At 44.6% G+C, this 23,787-nt stretch overlaps 1 protein-coding gene across 8 annotated transcripts in view; it reads right to left on the reverse strand.

The window, feature by feature from the left end:
* DIP2C (disco interacting protein 2 homolog C) overlaps positions 1 to 23,787 on the reverse strand; it is a 535,770-nt gene that overhangs the window by 118,900 nt on the left and 393,083 nt on the right. For all 8 annotated transcript variants that reach the window (XM_073581626.1, XM_073581624.1, XM_073581625.1 and 5 more), the window contains 3 exons: positions 13,952 to 14,066; positions 4,745 to 4,946; positions 4,009 to 4,118 (listed from right to left, as the gene is read on the reverse strand). In XM_073581626.1, the coding sequence (XP_073437727.1) occupies positions 4,009 to 4,118; positions 4,745 to 4,946; positions 13,952 to 14,066 (427 nt within the window). The remainder of the gene's footprint in view (positions 1 to 4,008; positions 4,119 to 4,744; positions 4,947 to 13,951; positions 14,067 to 23,787) is intronic.

Raw genomic sequence — 23,787 nt, forward strand, 5'->3', positions numbered from 1 at the left:
CATGGTACCCCTCCCCCCCTATACCGGTATGCATGGTCCCCTCACCCCCCAATCCTGGAATGCATGGACCTCTCACCCTCCAATCCTGGTATGCATGGTCCTCTCACCCCTATTTCCTGGTAAGCATGGTCCCCTCACCCCCCTTTTCTGGTATGCATGGTCCCCCTCACCCCCCTTTCGAGGTATGCATGGTCCCCTCATGCCCCAATCCTGATATGCATGGTCTCCTCACCCCCAATCCTGGAATGCATGGTCCTCCCACCCCCCAATCCTGGTATGCATGGTCCTCTCACCCCCCTTTCCTGGTATGCATGGTCCCGTCACCCCCCTTTTATGGTATGCATGGTCCTCTCACCCCCCTTTCCTGGTATGCATGGTCCTCTCACCCCCCAATCCTGGTATGTATGGTCACCCTTCCCCCCCCTTTCTTGGTATGCATGGTCACCCTCACCCCCCTTTCCTGGTATGCGTGGTCTCTGTTAAAAAAAAAAAATCGTTATATACTCACCTTCCGAAAGCCTTCGATCTTCATTCCACGTGCCCGGCCTCGCGGTCCCAGTAATGCATTGCGCGAAACACCGCTGATGACGTCGCGCTATCGCGAGAGTGACGTCATCTCCGGTCTAAGGCGCAAGGCATTACTGGGACCGCGAGGCCGGGCGCGTGGAAAGAAGATCGGAGGCTGTTGGAAGGTGAGAATAAAATTTTTTTTATTTTAACTCTCTTTTTTACAGCTCAAGGCATGCCGCCCCATTGAGCGCTGCGCCCGCCGCAACAAATAAGCGGCAGGCGCAGCTATACCGTTACAAACAGCTGCGCCTGTCACTGAATGGTCAGCGAATCGCGATTTCAGTTACTGACAGACATGATAAGACGATTATATATATATATATATATATAGATAGATAGGCTGAATATAAACCATAGGTCATAATACAAAGAGCAGCACAGTCTTTCCAAAACTAGATTACATTGACACTGTGCATTACTCCACAACGGGAAAACAGTACTTTTTTTTTTTAAACAAAGTAATAACAAGCGAACGTCAGATTAGAAGCAGACTTCATCACTCGACTTTACGCTTAGGGCGTGTGCACACGCTGCAGATTCTGCTGCGGATCCGGCCGCTGCGGATCTGCAGCAGTTTCTTCTGAGGTGTATAGTACCACTATAACCTATGGAAATAAAAAACCGCCGTGCAGACGGTGCGGTTTTTTCCGCGCGGATTTGCTGCGGTTGCTAAACCGCAGAAAGAATTGACATGTCACTTCTTTCTGCGGATTCCGCAGCGGTTTACCATCTCCTCCATTATAGAGATGATAAACTGCAGGGAAAAACCGCAGGCTAATCCGCAGATAAACCACAGGTCTTTTGACCTGCAGATTTACCTGCGGATTTTGCAAAATCCGCGCTGATCAATCCGCAGCAGAATCTGCAGCGTGTGCACACACCCTTAAGGTTGTTATTCAGGGTCAACAAGTTGAGGGTCTAGACCTAAGGTAAATCTGTCACCAGGTTCTTGCCAGTTAATCTAAGAGCAGCATAAAGTAGAAATAGAAACCCTGATTCCAGTGATGTGTCACTTACTGTGCTGCTCACTGTTTTATCAGCAGATTATCACTAGAGCAGGGTTCCCCAACTCCAGTCCTCAAGGCCCATCAACAGATCATGATTTCAGGATTTCCTTTGTATTGCACAGGTGAAGCAATTATCACCTGAGCAATACTAAGGAATTCCTGAAAACATGATCTGTTGGTGGGCCTTGATGACTGGAGTTGGGGAACCCTGCACTAGAGGACTGGTAAACCTGCTGCCAGCTAGTCCTCCATCTCCAGGAGCTCTCTATAACCCTCGCCTCCACCACTGATTGGCAGTTTTCTGTGTGCACTGTGCATAGGCAGAAAGCTGCCAGTCAGTGGTGGGGGCGGAGTTATACAGAGCTCAGCATTCAGAGAATTGCCAGATCTGCAGCAGAGAAAACAGTGATTTTATTAAAATTGCAGCAAGAAGCTCAGTAAGTGACACATCACTGGAGTCAAGGTTCCTGCCCCTACATCATGTCGTTCTGAGATGTGGTAGTAAAAACCTGGCGATAGATTCTCTTTAAAATAGTAAATCAAACTTCCATCAGTAGGAGACCAATCCCAAAGAATTCCCAGAATGCACAGGCACAACACTGTCATGAAGGTGTGAACATGCGCAGCGCTGCAGATCAGTTTCTTATTTGAATAGAGAAAATAGACAACCCCATTAAGAAGGGACCCTCAAATTCAGGCTGCGTTCACACGTTGCGTTTTTTTCGCGGCGATTTTCCTCTGCAAAATCGCTAAGAAAATGCATCCCATACAATCCTATGGGATTCCGCATTGCTGTGCTAATGCTGCGGATTTTACCTCTGTGCATTTTACCGCTGCGGAATTGCATTGCGGTAAAATCCGCAGCATGCTCATTCTTTTTGCGGAATCGCGGCGATTCCGCACCCATAGGAATGCATTGATCCGCTTACTTTCCGCATGTAGCTGTGCCCACCATGCGCAAAGTAAGCGGATCATGTGCGGATGGTACCCAGTGCCTGGAGGAGAGGAGACTGTCCTACAGGCCCTGGGTACCATAATCCTGTAAAAAATAGAATAAAAAGAAATAATAGAGATATACTCACCCTCCGGCAGCCCCCGGAGGCCTCTCACCACACTCCCGGCATCTTCCGGTCCCAGTAATGCTTTGATCGACTGACAGCTGATGACGTCGCGCTCTCGCGAGCGTGACATCATCTCAAGTCCTTCGCACAAAGCATTACTGGGACCGGAAGATGCTGGGAGCACCGCAGAGGAGATCGGGGGCCGCCGGAAGGTGAGAATAAGAATATTTTTATTATTTTAACATCCTACTTATCACATTCAAAGCGATGCGCCGCAAGCAGAAAACGCTTGCAAAATGCTTGTTTTCCGCGGGAAAACACATGCGAATTCGCATGCGTTTTACTCATGGCGGGAGTGCGGAAATGTTGCGGACATTTCCGCAGCATTTCTGCAACGTGTGCACATAGCCTCAGGCTTTATATGTGCTGCAGATGATTTTTTTCTCCTAACTTATATTTGAATTACTTGTAGTTCATAATAATTATTTCCTAGTTGTAAAAGAAAACAGCATCAACTTCCCGCTGAGCAGCCGGTGGACTTCTGCTGTTATACAGTAGCCAGCCTGGATAAGCAGCGCTGCAGAATCATCTGGTCAGAAATGAAACCACAGCAGCACTGCAGACTCCATTAAACAAATAAAACTGGGAACAAGGGAACCGGTCACGTCAAAAAATGCTATCAAATGGATTAATCTGCAGAGAAATAGCGTTCTAAAGCTGCCCGGCCGCCACACTGAAAGCCCGGCTATTGGGAGGAAATGACCTTTATTCGTTCCGACAGTATTGGGCAATCAGTCGTAGAGGCGCGGCCGCTGCGGCTCCAGTCACCACTCAGTATATGGTGAAAGGCAGCTGTAACCGCTCCCCCAGGACTGACTGACAGCCGGCTCTGTACTGATAAACTGCTGAGCCGGCTCACAGTCAGTGCCGGGGAGCAGTTACAGCCGCCGCTTACTATGTATTGAGCCACTGAAGTCATGCCGGCCGCCCCTCCATGACTGTCTGAAGGAATAAAGTTAATTTCCTCCCAGTAGCCGGGCTGTCAGAGCGGCGGCCGCATGGCTTTAGAGTGCTATGAACCTGTAGATTAACCAAGTTATATTTTTGAGTTGACAGATTCCCTTTAAGCCCCTCATACACAATAAATGGGAATTCAGACCGTATTTACTCATCCATGTTTCTCAGTCCTCAATGCACGGACCGGCCGGGGGTCTCCTGTCCTGAACTTGACATTCTAGGCATATAGGAGGTTGTCGAGGTCAGCTCAGGAGACCCATGGCCAGTTCCAGCATCGTAGTTTGTACTTAGATCACAAATCACAGATGCGTCAATCCAACTTAAAGATATGTGTGAACGTGGATAAATTGTACCTTTCTGGCCTGATCATTGTCTTCTAGCTGTCCCAGATCCCTTCCACTTGCCTGTGCGATCCTCTTACCAGAGACCAGGTTCCCCACCATCACAGAGGCAGGGCCAATTTCTACACAGGAAAAATATGAAGTTTCTTAATGAAAGTTTATAGAAACTTTACTCCAAAATATCCAATTTAGCATAACTAGTTTGTTTAAGCATGATAAGCTTGCTGTAGTTTCAATACCGTCAAGTGTTTTATCAGCAGGAGATTATCACTGCAAGACTAGGTGTCTCGTGCTAGGCAGTCCAGATAATCTGTAACCCCGCCCCCACCACTGATTGATAGCTTGTTAATCATGCACAGTGTACAGAGGAATCTGCCAATCAGTGGTGTGGGTGGAGTTATGCACAGCTCAGCATTTATAGCACTGCCACATTTACAACAGAGAATACAGGGATTTTATCAAAATTGCACCCAGCAGCCCAGGAAGTGACACACTGCTGGAATCTGACTCTCTGCCCCTACACCATGCTTCTCTCAGATTCCAAAGTAAAAACTTTCTTTAAAATTTATATTTGGATTAGTTCTCGCTAACCGCACTATATGAACACCAACTTTTAACATAAAAAACAATATATTTTACATACAAGCCTATGATATATTTATTAAATTGCCTAAACAGGAGAAAAGATTTAAAAAAAAATATATATATATATATACTGTATATAAAATCTGAAAGTCAGATGTCTCACCTGGCTGTTTTTGTCTTGGTTTAGGGAGGTTCGTCACACACGTGTGAGGACACATGAGTACATTACATGGGTGGAGTGACCCCTCGAGGAACAGTTGCTTGGTCTCTGACAGGTGAATGCCACCTAATGGGGTTTTGGGGAGCGTGTTTGCTGGTACTAGAGCTAGACAGTAAACTCCAACTTGATGTATACTGTCAATTGCCTACAGGAAATACAAGAACAATAGGAGCCGTTACCACATTATATGCAGGTCTTCATACTAAGGCAGGTGGCCCAGATCAGCTGCTACCAAACCTCATGAATTATGCAAGAATTAAACCCATAAGGTGTAAAACATGTTCTTGTAAAAAGGGTCTTCTCTTATTAATCTGGTAAAAATGCTATACGTTTTGCAGGAAGTCAGGTTATCACCCACATGAACACCATTACGTCTCCAACTGGGGTTGTCACCTCGTGTACATATATTGTAGGGAGACAGAGAGAAACAATGAGTCGTGCTGTAGTCTGTAGCACGAAAATTCTACAGAAAGGAGCTCTACCGGGGTGTTCCCACCTCTAATATCCTATCCCAATATGTAGTAGGTGTAATAATAATAATACTAGTTGTAATAAACGAGGAATATGATGGTTCATAGTCAGCGCTGCCCAAGGTCCAGAGATACAATAATACACGAAGGTGAAGTATCAATGTGGTTTATCGTCAACGCGTTTCAAGGTTTACCACCCTCTTCAACAGGACCAAACCACAATGGATAATACTACTAGTAAATGCCTGCTGATAACCTATGCTGCTAACCCCATGTGCAGGCCATTCCATGGATACCTAAGCTACTGCAATGCCCTGCACATAGGGTAATCGACACAGCAAATCAGAAGAACTATAATTTTTTTTTAATTGGCAGCATTTGTAATATTATTACACGTACTACATACTGGGATAGGATCTGGGGTGATGGAAATATATATATTTCATATAGATCTCACTTGCCTATATACTCATATATACACTATAATCAATTGCTTAGAGCGACCCCGTGACCCAGACCAGGGCAAACCAGACAACTCCTTGGTACTTGCCAGACATCAAAACAGGAACCAACACCAGATGTCCAGATTTTTGCTGAATAGCAGGAAAAGGCGACAGTTAATCATGAATTGCTAAATCCGCCCTGCTGCTCTGCCTTAACCAGAATTCTGCATATATTCCAACAGCCAATAACATAGAAATTTCCATAACACTGGTCCGCTGTCGAGAGAGAGGCATGTCGGTGGACGCCAACATTTTGGCGGATCCGCAAAAAAACGGATCCAATGGATGGCCATCCGTCAAGATCCGCCGGTAATGCAACTCAATGGGAAAAAAAACGGATCCGCCAAGCAAAATGGCGGATCCATTTTTTTTTACAAAACGGCGGATTTTGACTGATGGTAACATACGGATGTGTGAAACAGGCCTTAGGGTGGAGTCGCACTGCATTTTCAGCATAGGATGGAAGAATACATCGACAGGATTTTCTTCCATATATTTTGTTCTAATGGATTCCACCATATAGCTATACTGTGGCAATAATCGCCTTCAGACTTACCAAAAAAAATGCATGTGTTTTGAGTTCCCATTGGATATAAAAGCAACTATACTTTTTGAACCATCAAAAAAAGCCTGACAGAAGACGACAGTACACAGTCCGGAGAATCGGGGCCAAAAGATGCACTTACTGTATGCGCCAGGAGCTTTTTCAGCACAAACATGAAAACTACAAATGCAGTGTGGAACCAGTAGACTTTTTGATTTAGCGCCTATCCACACATCCATCAACTTCCCCGTCCATACATTTCACCACACTTGATGCTAATAAAAGTGCAGCGGGCAGAGCTATTCTTTATGTCAAAATGACCGGTGTCACGGTGGAACCTGACGGACCTCATTATTAGTAGTGTTATGTCATATGAAGAAACAGACAGTCCATTATTTTTGCTCACTCTTTTCAAAAGTATGAACAGAGCCTAAGGGGAAATAAATTCCAAAGACAACACATCATACTACATCAGTATGTGCTGGAGATGTCAGGCAGGACAAAAAAATGCCTCTAAATTCAAATTCAAAGAAGCTTTATTGGCAGGACTGAATACACATTCGTTTTGCCAAAGCAAGTGTACAAAAGGGAATGGGGACAGGGACTGTAGGGATGTTGGGTAGGGGCTGTAGGAAAGGTGGATGGGGGCAGATCCAGGATGGGGCTATAGAACTCCATGGATAATAGCTCTAAAAAAAACATTAATACTGATACATGGGTCTGGTAGAAATCTTTTTGGGCAGCATGGTGGCTCAGTGGTTAGCACCAGGGAAAACCAGGGGAAGAGTCTTGAGGAGATCATTTGCATATTCCCAGTGCCTTCTGGGATAAGTGAAGCGTCTCCGCGAGCTCAGCGATCACTGGGTTTTGGCCGTTGCAGCTGAAAAGAGGACATCGGAAAACCAGGGGAAGAGTCTTGAGGAGATCATTTGCATATTCCCAGTGCCTTCTGGGATAAGTGAAGAGTCTCCGCGAGCTCAACGATCACTGGGTTTTGGCCGTTGCAGCTAAAAAGAGGAAATCGGAAAACCAGGGGAAGAGTCTTGAGGAGATCATTTGCATATTCCCAGTGCCTTCTGGGATAAGTGAAGAGTCTCCGCGAGCTCAACGATCACTGGGTTTTGGCCGTTGCAGCTGAAAAGAGGAAATCGGAAAACCAGGGGAAGAGTCTTGAGGAGATCATTTGCATATTCCCAGTGCCTTCTGGGATAAGTGAAGAGTCTCCGCGAGCTCAACGATCACTGGGTTTTGGCCGTTGCAGCTGAAAAGAGGAAATCGGAAAACCAGGGGAAGAGTCTTGAGGAGATCATTTGCATATTCCCAGTGCCTTCTGGGATAAGTGAAGAGTCTCCGCGAGCTCAACGATCACTGGGTTTTGGCCGTTGCAGCTGAAAAGAGGAAATCGGAAAAACCGCGCGCCTATCGGCGTGCGAATTTTGGCTCATCTTTCATCGTTTTTAAGAAATCTCAAGATGGCCAGGAGCCATTTGGTGAGCTGCATTTCTTGCTATATGTTCACAGATTTACCAGTGGAAAAGCCAAACTTCACATGCCACAAATGCAAGCTTGTGTCCCTGTTGGAGGAAAAGTTGCAAAATCTCGAAGAGAGGTTAGCTACGTTGAAGATCATTAAGGAAGGTGAAGAGTTCTTAGACAGAGCAGAATTATCTCTTCATGTTACAGAAAGAGAAGAAATTCGAAGTGCACCTGAAGAAACAGAGGAATGGAGACATGTGACCCAGAGAAGCAGGAGGATCAGGAGGCAGTCAGCACCCATACTGCTCAGAAACCAGTACCAGGCTCTCACGCAGGAAAACAATGAAGAAATACATCAGGATAAGACTTTGCCAACAAACAGCAACCTTGTACGCCTTCAGAGTCCTCCTGGATGGAGAAAGAAAAATGTTGTGAAGAAGAAGCGGAGAGTGGTGGTCATGGGGGATTCACTGTTGAGAGGAACAGAGGCCGCTATCTGCAGACCGGATATAACTTCAAGAGAAATGTGCTGTCTTCCAGATGCAAAAATTAAAGATGTGTCTGACAGGATATCAGGACTCTTCAGACCTACAGATGACTACCCATTCCTGCTACTACATGTGGGGACAAATTACACCGCAAGAAACGACCTGGAAACCATCTGCAGAGACTTTGAAGACTTAGGCAAGAAAGTGAAAGAACTGGGAGCACAAGTGGTCTTCTCTTCCATCCTCCCAGTGGATGGCCATGGAACAAGGAGGTGGAATAAGATTCTGCAGGTGAACAACTGGCTACTTCGATGGTGCCGTCAGCAACGATTTGGATTTCTGGATCACGGAGTGAACTACTTATACGATGGACTACTTGCTAGAGATGGGGTGCACCTTACGAAGACTGGAAAGCATGTATTTGGAAGTCGCCTTGCTACACTTGTAAGGAGAGCTTTAAACTAGAACAACATGGGAAGGGAAGCAAAAGACCAGAAAAAGCCATACACCTGACAAATACTATTGAGAACTCTGCTATTAGAAGTGGAAAGGAAGAACAAAGACGAAAGAATCTAATCAATAAAAATATTGGAGAAAGAGAAACCAATCACAAACTAAAATGTTTCTATACTAATGCACAAAGCATGGGCAACAAACAAGGAGAGTTGGAACTACTAACACAGGAAAATAAATATGATGTCATTGGAATCACTGAAACTTGGTGGGACGATACACATGATTGGAATACATGACTAGAAGGATACAACTTATTTGCAAGAAACAGACTTGATAAACGAGGAGGGGGTGTCGCATTGTATGTTAGAAACGCGTATATCTGCACAGAGATTGAAGCTTCAGAGACGGGGAGTCCTGTGGAAACTGTTTGGGTAAGAATACAAGGACAGAACAATGGAAAGGACACCATTGTAGGCATTTACTACAGGCCGCCTGTGCAAGCTGAAGACATGGATGAACTCTTTATGCATCAAATGGCCAAGTTCTCCAAAAAATATAACATAGTTGTCATGGGAGATTTCAACTATCCAGAAATTTGTTGGGAATCTCTCTCAGGCAAAACTAACAGGTCAAGGAAATTCTTATCCCCTCTTGCTGACAACTTTATCTTCCAAAAGGTAAGGGAGAAAACAAGGGGAACTGCTACCTTGGATCTAATCCTTATAAACAGGGAGGAAATGGTTGAGGAGGTAAAAGTGGCTGGGACCCTAGGAGGTAGCGACCATGCTATTTTAGAATTTTGGATAACTAGAGGCGGAAGACCTGTGAAGACTCAGACGTCAAGGTTAGATTTCAGAAAGGCAAATTTTAAGGGATTCAGAAAGAGAATTGGAGGGATCCAATGGCTGGATATCCTTAAAGACAAAAATGTCCAGGAAGGATGGGAAATCTTGAAAAATGAAATTTTCAAAGCACAGTTGTTAACAATTCCGAAAAGAGGGAAGAATAGGAAGCATTTGAGGAAACCAGGATGGATGAACACAGAACTTAAGCACATGCTAAAAAGGAAGAAAAAAATGTTTATAAAATGGAAAGAGGGAGGCATATCTAAAGAAGAATATAATGCAGTCTGCAGAACCTGCAGAGCACAAATCAGATTAGCTAAAGCTGAAAATGAATTGAGGCTTGCAAGAGATGTCAAAAGCAATAATAAAGGATTTTGGGGATATGTCAAAAGTAAAAGAAAAGTCAAAGATGCTATAGGATTTTTACAGGATGAAAATGATGAAATGGTAAGACACGATGTTGAGAAGGCTGAACTTTTAAATTCCTATTTTGCATCTGTTTTCTCTCAGAAAGGAAATGTAACATCAACTGTTATTCACTGTCCTATTAAGGGAATAGAAGAATCCAGGATATCTATAAACAGAAAGATAATGAGGAAACACTTAGCTAACCTAAATGAATTCAAGTCTCCAGGTCCAGATGAATTACACCCCAGAGTACTGAAGGAGATAGCAGAAGAAATTTTTGAACCCCTCTCCATAATCTTTGAAAATTCTTGGAGAACAGGAGAAGTGCCAGAAGACTGGAGAAGAGCAAATGTTGTTCCTATCTTCAAAAAGGGGAAGAAGGTGGACCCAAGCAACTATAGGCCGGTGAGTCTGACTTCTATACCAGGAAAGATCTTTGAACAAATTATTAAACAACATGTATGTCAATACCTGGATAAGAATGAAGTGATTAAACAGAGTCAGCATGGGTTTGTAACTAATAAGTCATGTCAGACTAACTTAATTTCCTTCTATGACGGTATCACTGATTGGGTGGATCAAGGAAATGCTGTAGATATAGTATATCTTGACTTCAGCAACGCATTTGACAAAGTCTCTCATACAATCCTTATTGAAAAAATGACTAAGTATGGAATGGACAAGGCAACTGTTAGGTGGATTCATAACTGGCTTAGTGATCGGACCCAAAGAGTGGTCGTAAATGGCTGCACATCCAGTTGGAAGAATGTCTCAAGTGAGGTACCACAGGGCTCTGTCCTGGGCCCTGTATTGTTCAACATCTTTATCAATGATTTAGATGAAGGAATTGAGGGTAAACTGATTAAATTTGCTGATGACACAAAGCTAGGAGGGATAGCTAATACTAGAGAAGAGAGAGCGAGGATTCAAAAAGATTTAAATAAACTGGAGAAGTGGGCAGCAACTAACACAATGGTTTTTAACAGGGAGAAATGCAAAGTACTACATCTGGGCAATAAAAATGAAAAAAGCATATATAGAATGGGAGGAATAGGGCTAAGTGACAGCACATGTGAAAAAGACTTGGGTATACTAATAGATCACAGACTGAATATGAGTCAACACTGTGATGCAGCAGCAAAAAAGGCAAATGCAATTCTAGGATGTATTAACAGAAGCATACAGTCTAGATCACGTGAAGTCATTATTTCCCTCTACTCCTCTTTGGTCAGACCTCATCTGGAATATTGTGTCCAGTTTTGGGCACCACATTTTAAAAAAGACATCAACAAACTGGAGCAAGTTCAGAAAAGAGCGACCAGAATGGTGACCGGTCTGCAAACCCTGTCTTATGAGGAAAGGTTGCAGGATTTGGGAATGTTTAGTTTGCAAAAGAGAAGACTGAGAGGAGACTTAACAGCTGTCTACAAATATCTAAAGGGCTGTCACATTGTAGAAGGATCAACTTTATTCTCATTTGCACAAGGAAAGACTAGAAGCAATGGGATGAAACTGAATGGGAGGAGACACAGATTAGATATTAGAAAAAACTTTTTGACAGTTAGAGTGATCAATGAGTGGAACAGGCTGCCACAAGAAGTGGTGAGTTCTCCTTCAATGGAAGTCTTCAAACAGAGGCTGGACAGACATCTGACTGGGATGATTTAGCGAATCCTGCTTTGAGCAGGGCGTTGGACCAGATGGCCCAGGAGGTCCCTTCCAACTCTACGATTCTATGATTCTATGATTCACTGCAGCCTTGCAGCGCTGTAGTCCTGGGTTCAAATCCCACCAAGGACAACATCTCTAAGGAGTTTGTATGTTCTCGCCGTGTTTGCGTGGGTTTCCTCCAGGTTCTCCGGTTTCCTCCCACATTCCAAAGACATACTGATAGGGAATTTAGATTGTGAGCCCCAATGGGGACAGTGATGATAATGTGTGCAAACTGTAAAGCGCTGTGGAATATGTTGGCGCTATCTAATATATAAAGCTGAATGTGTGTGTGTGTGTATGTCCGGGATTGGCATCTGCACCGTCGCAGCTACAGCCACAAAATTTTGCACAGTCACACGTCTGGACCCCAAGAGCGTCATAGGCTATGTTGTGAGGCGAAATTTTAACCCCGCGCGTTCCAATTCACCAAACAATTTTTCCCCTAGGTACATAATGGTGAAAAAGTGTATGTATGTACAGTATGTGTGTATGTCCGGGATTGGCATCTGCACCGTCGCAGCTACAGCCATAAAATTTTTGACAGTCACACATCTGGGCCCCGAGAGCGTCATAGGCTATGTTGTGAGGCAAAATTTTAACCCCGTGTGTTCCAATTCACCAAAGAATTTAGCCTATTATTCTTATCTCTATGGTGTTATCGTCCTTCTGTAAAGCTGGAAATAACACAATTTATTACCGTGCCAACACAGACCACCCTCTTACACAGACTGCAGGGGGAGCCCAGTATCACACAGCATAGGATTAGATGCACGGCTCAGCAGTCAGTATTACACAGGATAGGATTCAATACACAGCTCAGCAGTCAGTATCACACAGGAGAGGATTAGACACATGGCTCAGCAGTCAGTATCACACAGGATAGGATTAGATACACAGCTCAGCAGTCAGTATCACACAGGATAGGAATAGATACACGGCTCAGCAGACAGTATCACACAGGATTGGATTAGATACACAGCTCAGCACACAGTATCACACAGAATAGTATTAGATACACGGCTCAGCAGTCAGTCACACAGGATAGGATTAGATACATGGCTGAGCAGTCAGTAACACAAGATAGGATTAGGTACACGGCTCAGCAGTCAGTATCACACAGGATAGGGTTAGATACATGGCTCAGCAGACGGTATCACACAGGATAGGATTAGATACACAGCTCAGCAGTCAGTATCACACAGGATAGGAATAGATACACAGCTCAGCAGACAGTATCACACAGGATAGGATTAGATACACAGCTCAGCACACAGTATCACACAGGATAGGAATAGATACACGGCTCAGCAGACCGTATCACACAGAATGGGATTAGATACACGGCTCTGCAGTCAGTATCACACAGGATAGGATTAGATACACGGCTCAGAAGTCAGTATCACACAGGATAGGATTAGGTACACGGCTCAGCAGTCAGTATCACACAGGATAGGATTATATACACGGCTGATCATTCAGTAACACACTATAGGATTAGATACACAGCTCAGCAGAAAGTATCACACAGGAGAAGATTAGGTACACAGCTCAGCAGACATTATCACACAGATACACAGCTCAGAAACAGGATGTGCCAAAGGAGAGGACATTATCATTTCAAGAATTCCACTCATTCCATCTGATTTGTTTTTTTGATTTTAAACGTCTCCCGTTTCCAGTTCAACTGCTATTTGCAATGTCCATTAACAATGCTCGGGACAGTCCTTGAAAGTAGTAGGGATCGATTTGCAATCTCCATGCTTTTCTCATGGTCATCTTTACGTGGTCTGTTCAAGAGTTGGAACTGCCAAAAATCTGTTCATCTTTGCACCGAAAGGAAAAACCAAAAATCTTGAATGAGTTGAAAATAAAATACTATCAATACTTGGGTAATCGTTTAGTTAATTTGTGTTGCAAATCTGTAGTGTTGAATATATGATGTGAAATGTTTTTATGTGCAATATAATCATTATAATTTGTTATAACTAACCACAGTTGGTTACTATGCCCAGGCAATAAAGATTATTATTTTAGCGTCACAGGAGAGGATCTCATATACTTGACTGATCATGAAGCCCATTCATCACAAGATGATACAACAGTTCTTTATATTTTTAATATTTAAACAATATTTTAGATGACGTTACGGACAGTTTCCTCCATCCTTTTCCACCATCTATTATAAACTCTACTTTTGCACAAACTTTTCAAATGCACAATTCACCACTTGACGAATAATGCCTTTACCTGTAGGACTCGGCTCATCCATTGGAAGCTATCCTCTTCTGTGGAGTCCGGCCGCTGCTCTGCAACAATAACTATCCTCTCATCATGCAGGACATTCACGGAAAAGACTGCTATCCTGCAAAAAGATTAACAAGCGCCAAAGTTATATGACGTACAAGTCGCTTACAGGAACGTTGGAAGTAACAAAGGGGAAAGGTAAAGGGGAGAGGTAGCAATGACATATCATTTTCTAGTACTAATATTCACATGAACACAACTTCATAGAGGATTGAATACAAACAATGCAAAATGTAAGTATCAATAATATCCATAAGATGCATTGCGTTAATAAAACCCCATTAGTCCAGGATGATCATCGCCACAATAGTCATTATTTTGTGATTCGTTTCAAAATTATCTTGCTTCATTCTTGCAGTTCAAATAAAGGAATAAAACTGAGAACCTACAGACCACATTTTATTATAAGAGAACATGTTATTTTAATGGCTATACACCTGTGGCTTGCGGTTGTCCGCCAGCTGGGTGCGTTAGCACCAGGTCTAGCGACTACAGTGGCTTGTAAAAGTTTGGGCACCCAGGTCAAAATTACGGTTAGGCTAAGTGCACACGTAGCAGAAAATTTCTGCTCAAAAACCTGACTCCCTTCCCAGAAACCGCGCTTTTTTTCTGCGCGTTTTCGATGCTTTTTTTCCCCCTTATTTTTTGGCAAACCCGCTAAAAATACCGCTAAAAAAACGCTGTGCGTGAACACAGCCTTATTGTGAACAGTTAAGCAAGTTGAAGATGTAGTGATCTCTAAATGGCCTAAAGTTAAAGATCACACATTTCCTTTGTATTTAAGCACGAAAACAAATGACCATATATACTCACATTTTAAAAATTACAATAAGAAAAATGGGCTGATTCAAAAGTTTGGGCACCCTTGGGAGATTTGTGTGCTCAGATAACTTTGATCAAGGCTTCAGACCTTAATTACCCTGCTAGTGTTATGGCTTGTTCACTATCATTGTTGGGAAAGGCCAGATGATGCAAACTTCCCAGCTTTATAAAAACCCAGCCTCCTCTAACCTTGTGCCAAAAAACAGCAGCCATGGGTTCTTCTAAGCAGCTGCCTAGCACTCTGAAAATGAAAATGGTGAAGATGCGCAAAGTAGCAGAAGGCTATAAGAAGATAGCAAAGCGTTTTCAAGTTACCATTTCCATAGTTCGAAATGTAATTAAGAAATGGCAGATAACAGGAACAGTGGAGGTCAAGAGAAGGTCTGGGAATAGGAACCCTCGGATGCAAGTACACTGCCTGTATGGGAGAGGTGCACAAGATCTAAGTGTGCTTTCTGTGGGGAAGCAATGGTTATCACCACACCATAATGGTGGGTTCAGAGTGGTGGGTATGGGGGACTGGATGTGGCTCGCGACCATTGCTTCGTGTTCAATGCGGCTCTCAAGGTATAAAAAAAAATTAGGGGCATGCTGCACAAGAGACTTATGATGGACAAAGAAAAATTACAAACCAAGATCATTTGCCGCTGCCCACAATGTAGACAGATATAATCTAATAAATATAGTTATCCAAAAGTTACTCAGTACATGACAACAACCAAAAAATTCCAACAGAGCAGAAGTTGAAAAGATATTCATGCCAAATGACCGAATCACATGAATAGAAGCTCAATGAGGCCGCAGATCATGGCAGCAATCAATCAATGATTTGCCTTTTTAAAGGAGTACTGCCATCTCCAACATCTTGTCCCAATATGTAGTAGGTGAAAGTAATAATAGTAGTAGCTAATACCTTCAATTAGAATAGCTTAGTTACTCACCGATAACGGTGTTTCTCGGAACCCATGACAGCACCACGGAGAGAGGGGATCCGCCCTTCAGGGACAGGAACCTACAGATAAAAAGGGCTGTACCTCTCCTCCGCCTTCAGTTGGTTACAGAGCATCAGAGGGTCTCCAGGTTAGTTAGACAACAGAAATATATACACCATATTATAACACTGCTTACTTATCAAAACACCGTTCCTAAACGGAAACACTCTACTAACAGTAAAAACGTGCTCACCATACTCGTGAAGGGGAGGGGAATAAGCGGGTGCTGTCATGGGTTCCGAGAAACACTGTTATCGGTGAGTAACTAAGCTATTCTCTCTCACCCATGACAGCACCATGGAGAGAATTTCAGAGATTTGTAGCTTAGGGAGGGACCACCGCCTGAAGGACCCTTCTCCCGAAGGTCAGGTCAGATGTAGAGGCTAGATCTAATCTATAGTGCCTAAAAAAGGTCGAAGGTGATGACCAGGTGGCCGCCTTACAGATTTGTTCTATTGATACCTCAGATTTTTCAGCCCATGAGGTCGCCATTGCCCTTGTGGAATGAGCTCTCAGCCCCTCTGGGATGGTATTCCCGCTGGATGAATATGCCAGGGCAATCGCATCCCTTATCCACCTTGCCAGGGTACTCTTGGATGCTTTGAGCCCCTTCAGAGGACCCTGGAAACACACAAGGAGAGAGCCTTCCTTCCTACACTTTTTGGTGGCCTCTAAGTACTGTACTAGGCACCTTTTAACATCTAAAGTGTGGAACTTTTCTTCCCCCTTATTTTTTGGATTTGGGCAGAAGGAAGGAAGGACTACCTCCTGGGACCTGTGGAAATGTGATGACACTTTAGGTAAATAGGCTGGGTCAGGTTTTAGGATGACTCTATCCTCTAGAATTTTTGTAAAAGGAGGTCCTGCTGACAAGGCTTGAATATCGCTCACTCTTCGGGCTGATGTTAGTGCCACCAGAAGCACAGTTTTAAGAGATAGGATTTTTAGGGGTGCCGAGTGAATTGGTTCAAACGGAGGGCCTGTCAGTGTTAAAAGTACAAGATTCAGGTCCCATGACGGTAATCTTTGACTGACTATTGGCCTAGATCTGGTTGCGGCTTTAATAAACCGTGCTACCCAGGGGTCACCTGCCACATCATGGTTATTGAGGGCACCTAATGCCGCTATTTGTACTTTTAACGTGTTGACCGCCAGACCCTGTTCTAGGCCCTTTTGTAGAAATTCTAGGATCTTATCAATCTGAACCCCGTCCTGAACCTTTGCCCTAGAGGTGGATAGAAATTTTTTTCCATGTTCTGCCATAAGCTCTCATGGTAACCAGCTTCCTACTTTTTTGTAGTGTAGTTATCAGGTTCTCTGAAAATCCCCTGTCCCTCATCAGTGCCCTTTCAAATTCCATGCTGTTAAATGGAGGTTCAGTGCCTGAGAATGTAGCACTGGGCCCTGCGATAGCAGGTCCGGGAGATCCGGTAGGACCCATGGGTCGGTTACTGAGAGCATTCTTAGCCAGGAAAACCAGGTTCTTTTGGGCCAGAAGGGGGCTATCAGTATCATTCTTGCCCTGTCCTCCCTGACTTTCTTTAGGACCGCTGGAATGAGCATGATTGGGGGAAAGGCATATGTTAGACTCTGTGTCCATGATTCCCCCTGGGATCTAGGGAGCAGAAGGCGTCTACTTTTTTGAAGTCGGCAAACAGATCTATGTCTGGGGTCCCCCACATTTTTACAATCTGCCGAAAAATGGACTGCTTTAGTACCCATTCCCCCTGTCGTAACTGGGTGCGGCTCAGAAAGTCTGCCCTTTGATTCTCTGTACCGCGGATGTGTAGGGCTGTCAGAGATAGCAGGTTTGCCTCCGCCGGTTTGAGGATTTTGGCGGATGTATCCATTAGGGCTCGGGACCTGGTTCCCCCCTGGTGATTTATATAGGCCACTGTGACTCGATTGTCCGAAAGAATGCGGACATGGTGATTCTGGAGTAGGGGTAGGAAGTGTGTTAGGGCATAGCCTACTGCTAGAAGCTCTTTTTGATTTGAGGAGGCTTTTAGTTCTTGATTTCCCCATACGCTCTGAGTCACCTCGTTGTTCATGTGCGCTCCCCATCCTGTGGGACTGGCATCCGTTGTCACTATGTGTGTTATCTTTGATACCCAGGGGATCCCTTTGGACAGATTCTCCTGGTTTCCCCACCAAGCTAGGGAATGAATAGTGTTTGAATTTAGGGTAATGCGACCCTCTAGGTGTCCCCCTATTACTGCCTGGTTGGCCAATACGTCCCACTGGAGATCTCTTGTGTGTAACTGAGCCCATTGAACTGCTGGCAGGCAGGCGGATAGGGAACCCAACAGTGACATGGCCTTCCTTAGTGTCATGGAGGGATTTTGAATTGCTCTTGCTGTAATTTGAGCGATCTTCTCCTTTATGTGGTCTGGGAGGTGACACTCTTGAATGTTTGAGTCTAGTGTTAAGCCCCCGTTACACACTGCGATATCGCTAGCAATATCGCTGTAAAGTCACAAATTTTGTGACGTAACAGCGATATTGCTAGCGATATCGCTGCATGTGATACTTACCTCCGACCGGCTCCCCCGCTGGTTATCGCTGATCGCGCGAGAAGCTGCTGGACCATTCCTCGTCGTCCACTTCCTGCGGCGCTTCCTGCTGTGACGACGAGCGACGGGTGGAGCCGGGCGGGAGGAGGCAGGATCGCCGCGTCTGACAGGTAAGTAGTGATCCCCGTCCCCAGCGATGTCGCTGGTGAGATCTGCCTGAGTGGCAGCTCACTAGCGACCACCCAGCGATTCACCAGCGATCCTGACCGCGTCATATCGCTGTTCGGGATCGCTGGTGAGTCGCTAGGTGTAACGGTACCCTTAGGCCCAAGAATTTTTGTACCCTGCTGGGCTCCAATCTTGATTTTTTTAGATTTAGAAGCCAGCCCAGGTCTTGCAGAGTGTTCATCACCCTGTCTCTCTGTTCCCTGCATTTTTGAGCTGAGCTGCCTGCTATTAGAAAATCGTCTAGATACGGGATTATTATTATATCTTGTTCCCTTATATGAGCCATCATTTCCGCTACTATTTTGGTGAATACTCGTGGGGCTATCGATATTCCGAACGGCAGGGCTCTGTACCGGAATTCTTTCACCTTGCCCTTTATTGAGACGGCTAACCTTAGATATTTCCTGGAGTCTTTGTGGATAGGGACGTGATAATAAGCGTTGCTGAGGTCCAACACCGTCATGTAGCAGTTTGGGAACAGGACTTTGGTGGTAGATTTGAGCGACTCCATTTTGAAGCTCTGATTCTTGACGTATTTGTTTAGCTTCCTCAGATTTATAATTGTACGAAAGGTGCCGTCCGGTTTGGTCACTAGGAAAAGGGGGGAGTAGAACCCTCTGCCCATATCCTGCAGAGGAACCTCCTGGAGGACTCCTTTTTTTACCAGGCCTAGGACCTCGCTTTCTAGCGCTTCCTGTTCTCGCATACTGGATCTCAGCGGCGTTGTTACATATTTTTGAGGCGGGAGAGAAAGTCTATTCTTAGGCCCTCCTGGATTAGGTTTATTATCCATGGGTTTGTTGAAATTCTCCTCCAGGCTGGAAGGAAAAAGGATAACCTCCCCCCCACTCTGGGCGTACTGTCACTTGGAGGGCTTTTTGTCCCGGGGAGAGTTATTAAAGAAGAAGCCTCTATCTCTTCTTTTGTCATCCCACTTTTGTTCCCTTGGTGGTCTTCTCTGAAAAAACCTCCTATTCCGAAAGGGTCTCTTAAATGCCGCTGGCCCTAAATTTGGGAATCCTTTTTTCTTGAACCCTGCTTTCTGGGGGATGTCATCTAACGTTTCCCCAAAAAGGAATTTTCCTTCACAGGGGATTGAGCATAATTTCATTTTGGTCTGTAGGTCTCCTGGCCAACTTTTAAGCCATAGTGTCCTTCGGGCCGCGTTTGAAAGTGCTGCTGTTTTGGACGATAGCCTGACTGAATCGGCCGATGAGTCCGCTAGGAATGCAGCCGCTCCCCTTATTACTGGGACAGAATCTAAGATTTTATCTCTAGGTGTCCCTTCCCTCAGCTGTTTCTCAAGTTGGTCCACCCATACCATTAGGGCTCTTGAGGTACATGTCGCCGCTATCGCTGGCCTGAGGTTACCGCCTGCCGACTCCCAAGCCCCCTTTAGAAAGGTATCCGCCTTTTTATCTAGGGGGTCCCTGAGGGTGCCCATGTCCTCAAAGGGAAGGGCGAATTTCTTTGAGGCCTTAGCGACTGCTACATCGAGTTTCAGGGCTCTATCCCAAGACGTAGATGCCTCCTCAAAGGGATATTTCCTTTTAAGGGAAGGGACCGTAGTATTTTTCCTATCTGGCTTATCCCATTCTTTTTTGATTAGACCCTTGACAATTTCGTTAAGCAGAAATACTCTCCGTTTTTTCTGGCCTAGTCCCCCGAACATTATGTCCTGGACTGTTTTATCCGGTCTCAGGTCCAATACCCCCATGGTAGACCTTACAGCTTTTACTAGTTTGTCTACCTCTTCTAGGGGAAAACAATGGCGTCCTCCTGTTTCCTCGTCTGAGGATGAGGAGCCGGATTCTGAGGATTTAGACGAGATTTCTCCCGATGTGGAAGAGTCTGACTGGGAGGTTTGTACCGTGTCTTTTTTCCTCGTTTTATCCTTATGTTTAAGGGATTCGAGGGCGCTCTGGACCTCTGATTTAATTGCGGCCCTTAGGTCAGATGCAAAATCCGGAGTCTCCTGACAAACAATTTCTTTTGTACAGGACTCGCATAGTTTTTTCTCCCATGATACAGGTAGGGGTTTAGTGCAAGTGGGACATTCCCTGTTCTTCTTTTTTGCCTTCTTCTTTCCCTAATAAGGGAGAGGGATTGCATTACAAGGGTGACATTCAAGAAGATCACTTACCCCAAAAAGGTGCGCGGCTGCAGGTACCGGTTCGGGAGACGGAGTCAGGTCCTGTATAGGCTGATCTCCTGGTGGCGTTTTGCTCCTTGCCGCTGACGTACTACGCCGCGTGGAGTGACTGCTGGAACGGCGCTCTGTGTTTCGTTCCTTTTGTCGGTGGTGGTGTTGGTGGTGCTGCTGCTGCTTCAGCTGCTGCCTCTGCTCCTGTTGCTGGTCGCTATCCTCCATTATCAGGATCGCTTCCAGCCAGGAGTTTCTGCGCCTCACCCTTTTTAAATTTACCGCCCCGTAACGTCACCGCTCCCCCTGCACGCGCTGGTTGGGGAGCGCGCTCCTGCGCATGCGCCCGGTTCCGGGACCCGGAAGTCGCTGCTCTACTTCCGGGGCAGCGGCCATCTTGGTACTCTCCGTACCATTGCGCTGCCCATGCTCCACCGGGTCCCGCTGAGCCCCGATCTCCTTTCCGGAGTGGCGACTCCGGCGTCTCTCCCCCCCGCTCACCCGGCAGACCGCATCGGCCCCGGCGGTGGCGGCTTCGGGCACCGCACCTGCCGCGACAGGGGCCTCCCCGCTGCCGATTACCAAACAGGCCGGCCCAGGACTCCTTGGATGCACAGGTACCGTACTGTGGGTCCCTCCATCAGGGACAGGAACCCAACTGAAGGTGGAGGAGAGGTACCGCCCTTTTATCTGTAGGTTCCTGTCTCTGAAGGGCGGATCCCCTCTCTCCGTGGTGCTGTCAAGGGTGAGAGAGAAATGTAGTATAGCTTTTCTGATTTGCTGTCTCTTTCCTCATGTGCAGGCATTGCGGGACCTTAGGTATCCATGGCTATGACCACTAGCAACTAGCTAACTGTCACTATATCAGTGGTCGTAACCATGGATACCTAAGGTCCTGCAATGCCTGCACATGAGGAAAACTATATACTACAGAAAAACTATATACTACATTTCTAATTAGAGGTGTTTGCTAATATTATTATTATACCTTCTACAGATTGAGATAGGATTTTGGAGATGGGAATACCCCTTTAACTTATAGCTTCACATTTTGATGGCCCAATCACAGGGTGTGAGGCTGCATGGATCCCCAGTGATCAGAAGAAAATTTGGGGGGAACCTATTAACAAGAGTTCAATTCCTTGCAGTATCTTTACAGCAGAGACCGAGTACTACAGCATCCATTGACATGAATATGATATTGTGTAATGCCCTGATGTGCCTGGTCTTTCAGGCTTTTTATAGTCATTCTCTGCTCTGTCTAATTGATGAGGGTGCTGAGCAGTAAAGTTTTCGCTATAAAATTCGGATCTAAGGAGTAACATTTCTCCTTGTGGAAAGTGACTATCCAAGCCTGGCATGTCAGAGTGAGATGACTTATGAGCCATGCATGCTCCTCTGGGAAATTAAATATGCAAATTGTCTCTTAAGAGAGGAAGAGGGCTTGAACTCTAGCACCACCTATTGGAAGCAGTGATCTTAAAAGTCAATATGGACTCTTTAACGAACCTTGCAATATGACTTAGGATAAAAGCCAAACCAGAATTTCAATTTGCAGACACTGTGTTTCGGGGGTGTTTAAATTACTGCAAGCTTCTCTGGTAATTTAAATATGCAGAGTACAGTTCTAGTACTCTTCCTCTCTGAAAAGAAAATTTGCCTCTATAAAATTAAAATCCAAAATGGTTTGCTAACAAATAAAACTGAGACAATGATTTTGATTTTTTTTTTTTTCAAATACTAAGTTCAGGTGAAAAAATATTCACAGCTCAGCGGAGCTATGAGCTCTTATTAGAGACCCAACTCTGTGTGAATCCATATTTTCAAGGCAATATTCCATAGGAATGTAATGCCATGGATGTGTCTCTGGTTTGGCTGATATGAGTTACTCTGATATCACGGAGCACTACCTGGAAAATAAGTCTCCAAACTGAGTTAGGTCTCTTTAATGAGACTGCCTGACCTGTATCTAAGGTATTGCATGTACTGATGAAGGCAAAAACAGTCTACTGGTTGGTATGAGTTACTTTGTAAAAAATGTTTCACCAGATTCATCCACAGAGTAACACCAGATCCACATGAGGACACCAAAGACTAAATCTAGATTCCAAGGACAAGATCCTATCCCAATATGTAGTAGGTGTGATAATAATAATAATAATAATAATAATAATAATAAATCTCTCCAATTAGAAATATTGCATAGTTTTTCTGATTTGCTGTCTCTTTCCTCATGTGCAGGCATTGCAGGACCTTAGGTATCCATGGTTATGACCACTAGCAACTAGCTGTCACTTCATCAGTGGACGTAACCATGGATACCTAAGGTCCTGCAATGCCTGCACATGAGGAAATAGACATAGCGATTCAGAAGAACTATACTACATTTCTAATTGGAGGTATTTGCTAATATTATTATTACACCTGCTACATATTGAGATAGGATTTTGGAGATGGGAATACCCCTTTAAATAGCAACATAATATTTTGTAGCAATGAATGATGAAGACACTATGGACACATTTGTATGTGAAGATTTCAGATATGGTCACAGCATGTAGCCCGAACATGACAGACATAGGCTGGGATGAGTTTTCTCTGGTAATTAAAGCCTGAAGCCGCGTGAGTTGTCAACAGCACTCAGGAAATCTGATCATTTCTTCACCCAGAAAAGCAGCAATTCATTTTATGTCATGTTTGTGTCAATAAAATAAACTCTACATCATGACATTAACACTGCAAGACCCAAATATACCCAGAAAAATCATATACTCAGAACAAAACAATCATATACTCAGGAAATGAGTGTTTAGTCATGAACATGGCCAGCTACAATCCAAAGCAAGTAATTCGAATTATTATGCAACCTTGGAGAGAAGCCAAAGTGCCCATCCTGCAGCAATGTGCAGAGCCGTAAGATCACAGGATGGATGGACAGATAGATGGACACATAGCTGTTGCAGGTCCGTTCTCTATCTGCTTTGGTATCATGATTTCTGATTTTACATGGGCTCTTATATCATCCTATATAGCAAAGACTTTAAAAAGAATGAGAAATTGATATGAAATATAATTACATAG

The sequence above is a fragment of the Dendrobates tinctorius genome, unplaced genomic scaffold (assembly GCF_039654945.1).
Source record: "Dendrobates tinctorius isolate UK_male_01 unplaced genomic scaffold, ASM3965494v1 ptg000070l, whole genome shotgun sequence".
Lineage (NCBI taxonomy): Eukaryota > Metazoa > Chordata > Amphibia > Anura > Dendrobatidae > Dendrobates > Dendrobates tinctorius.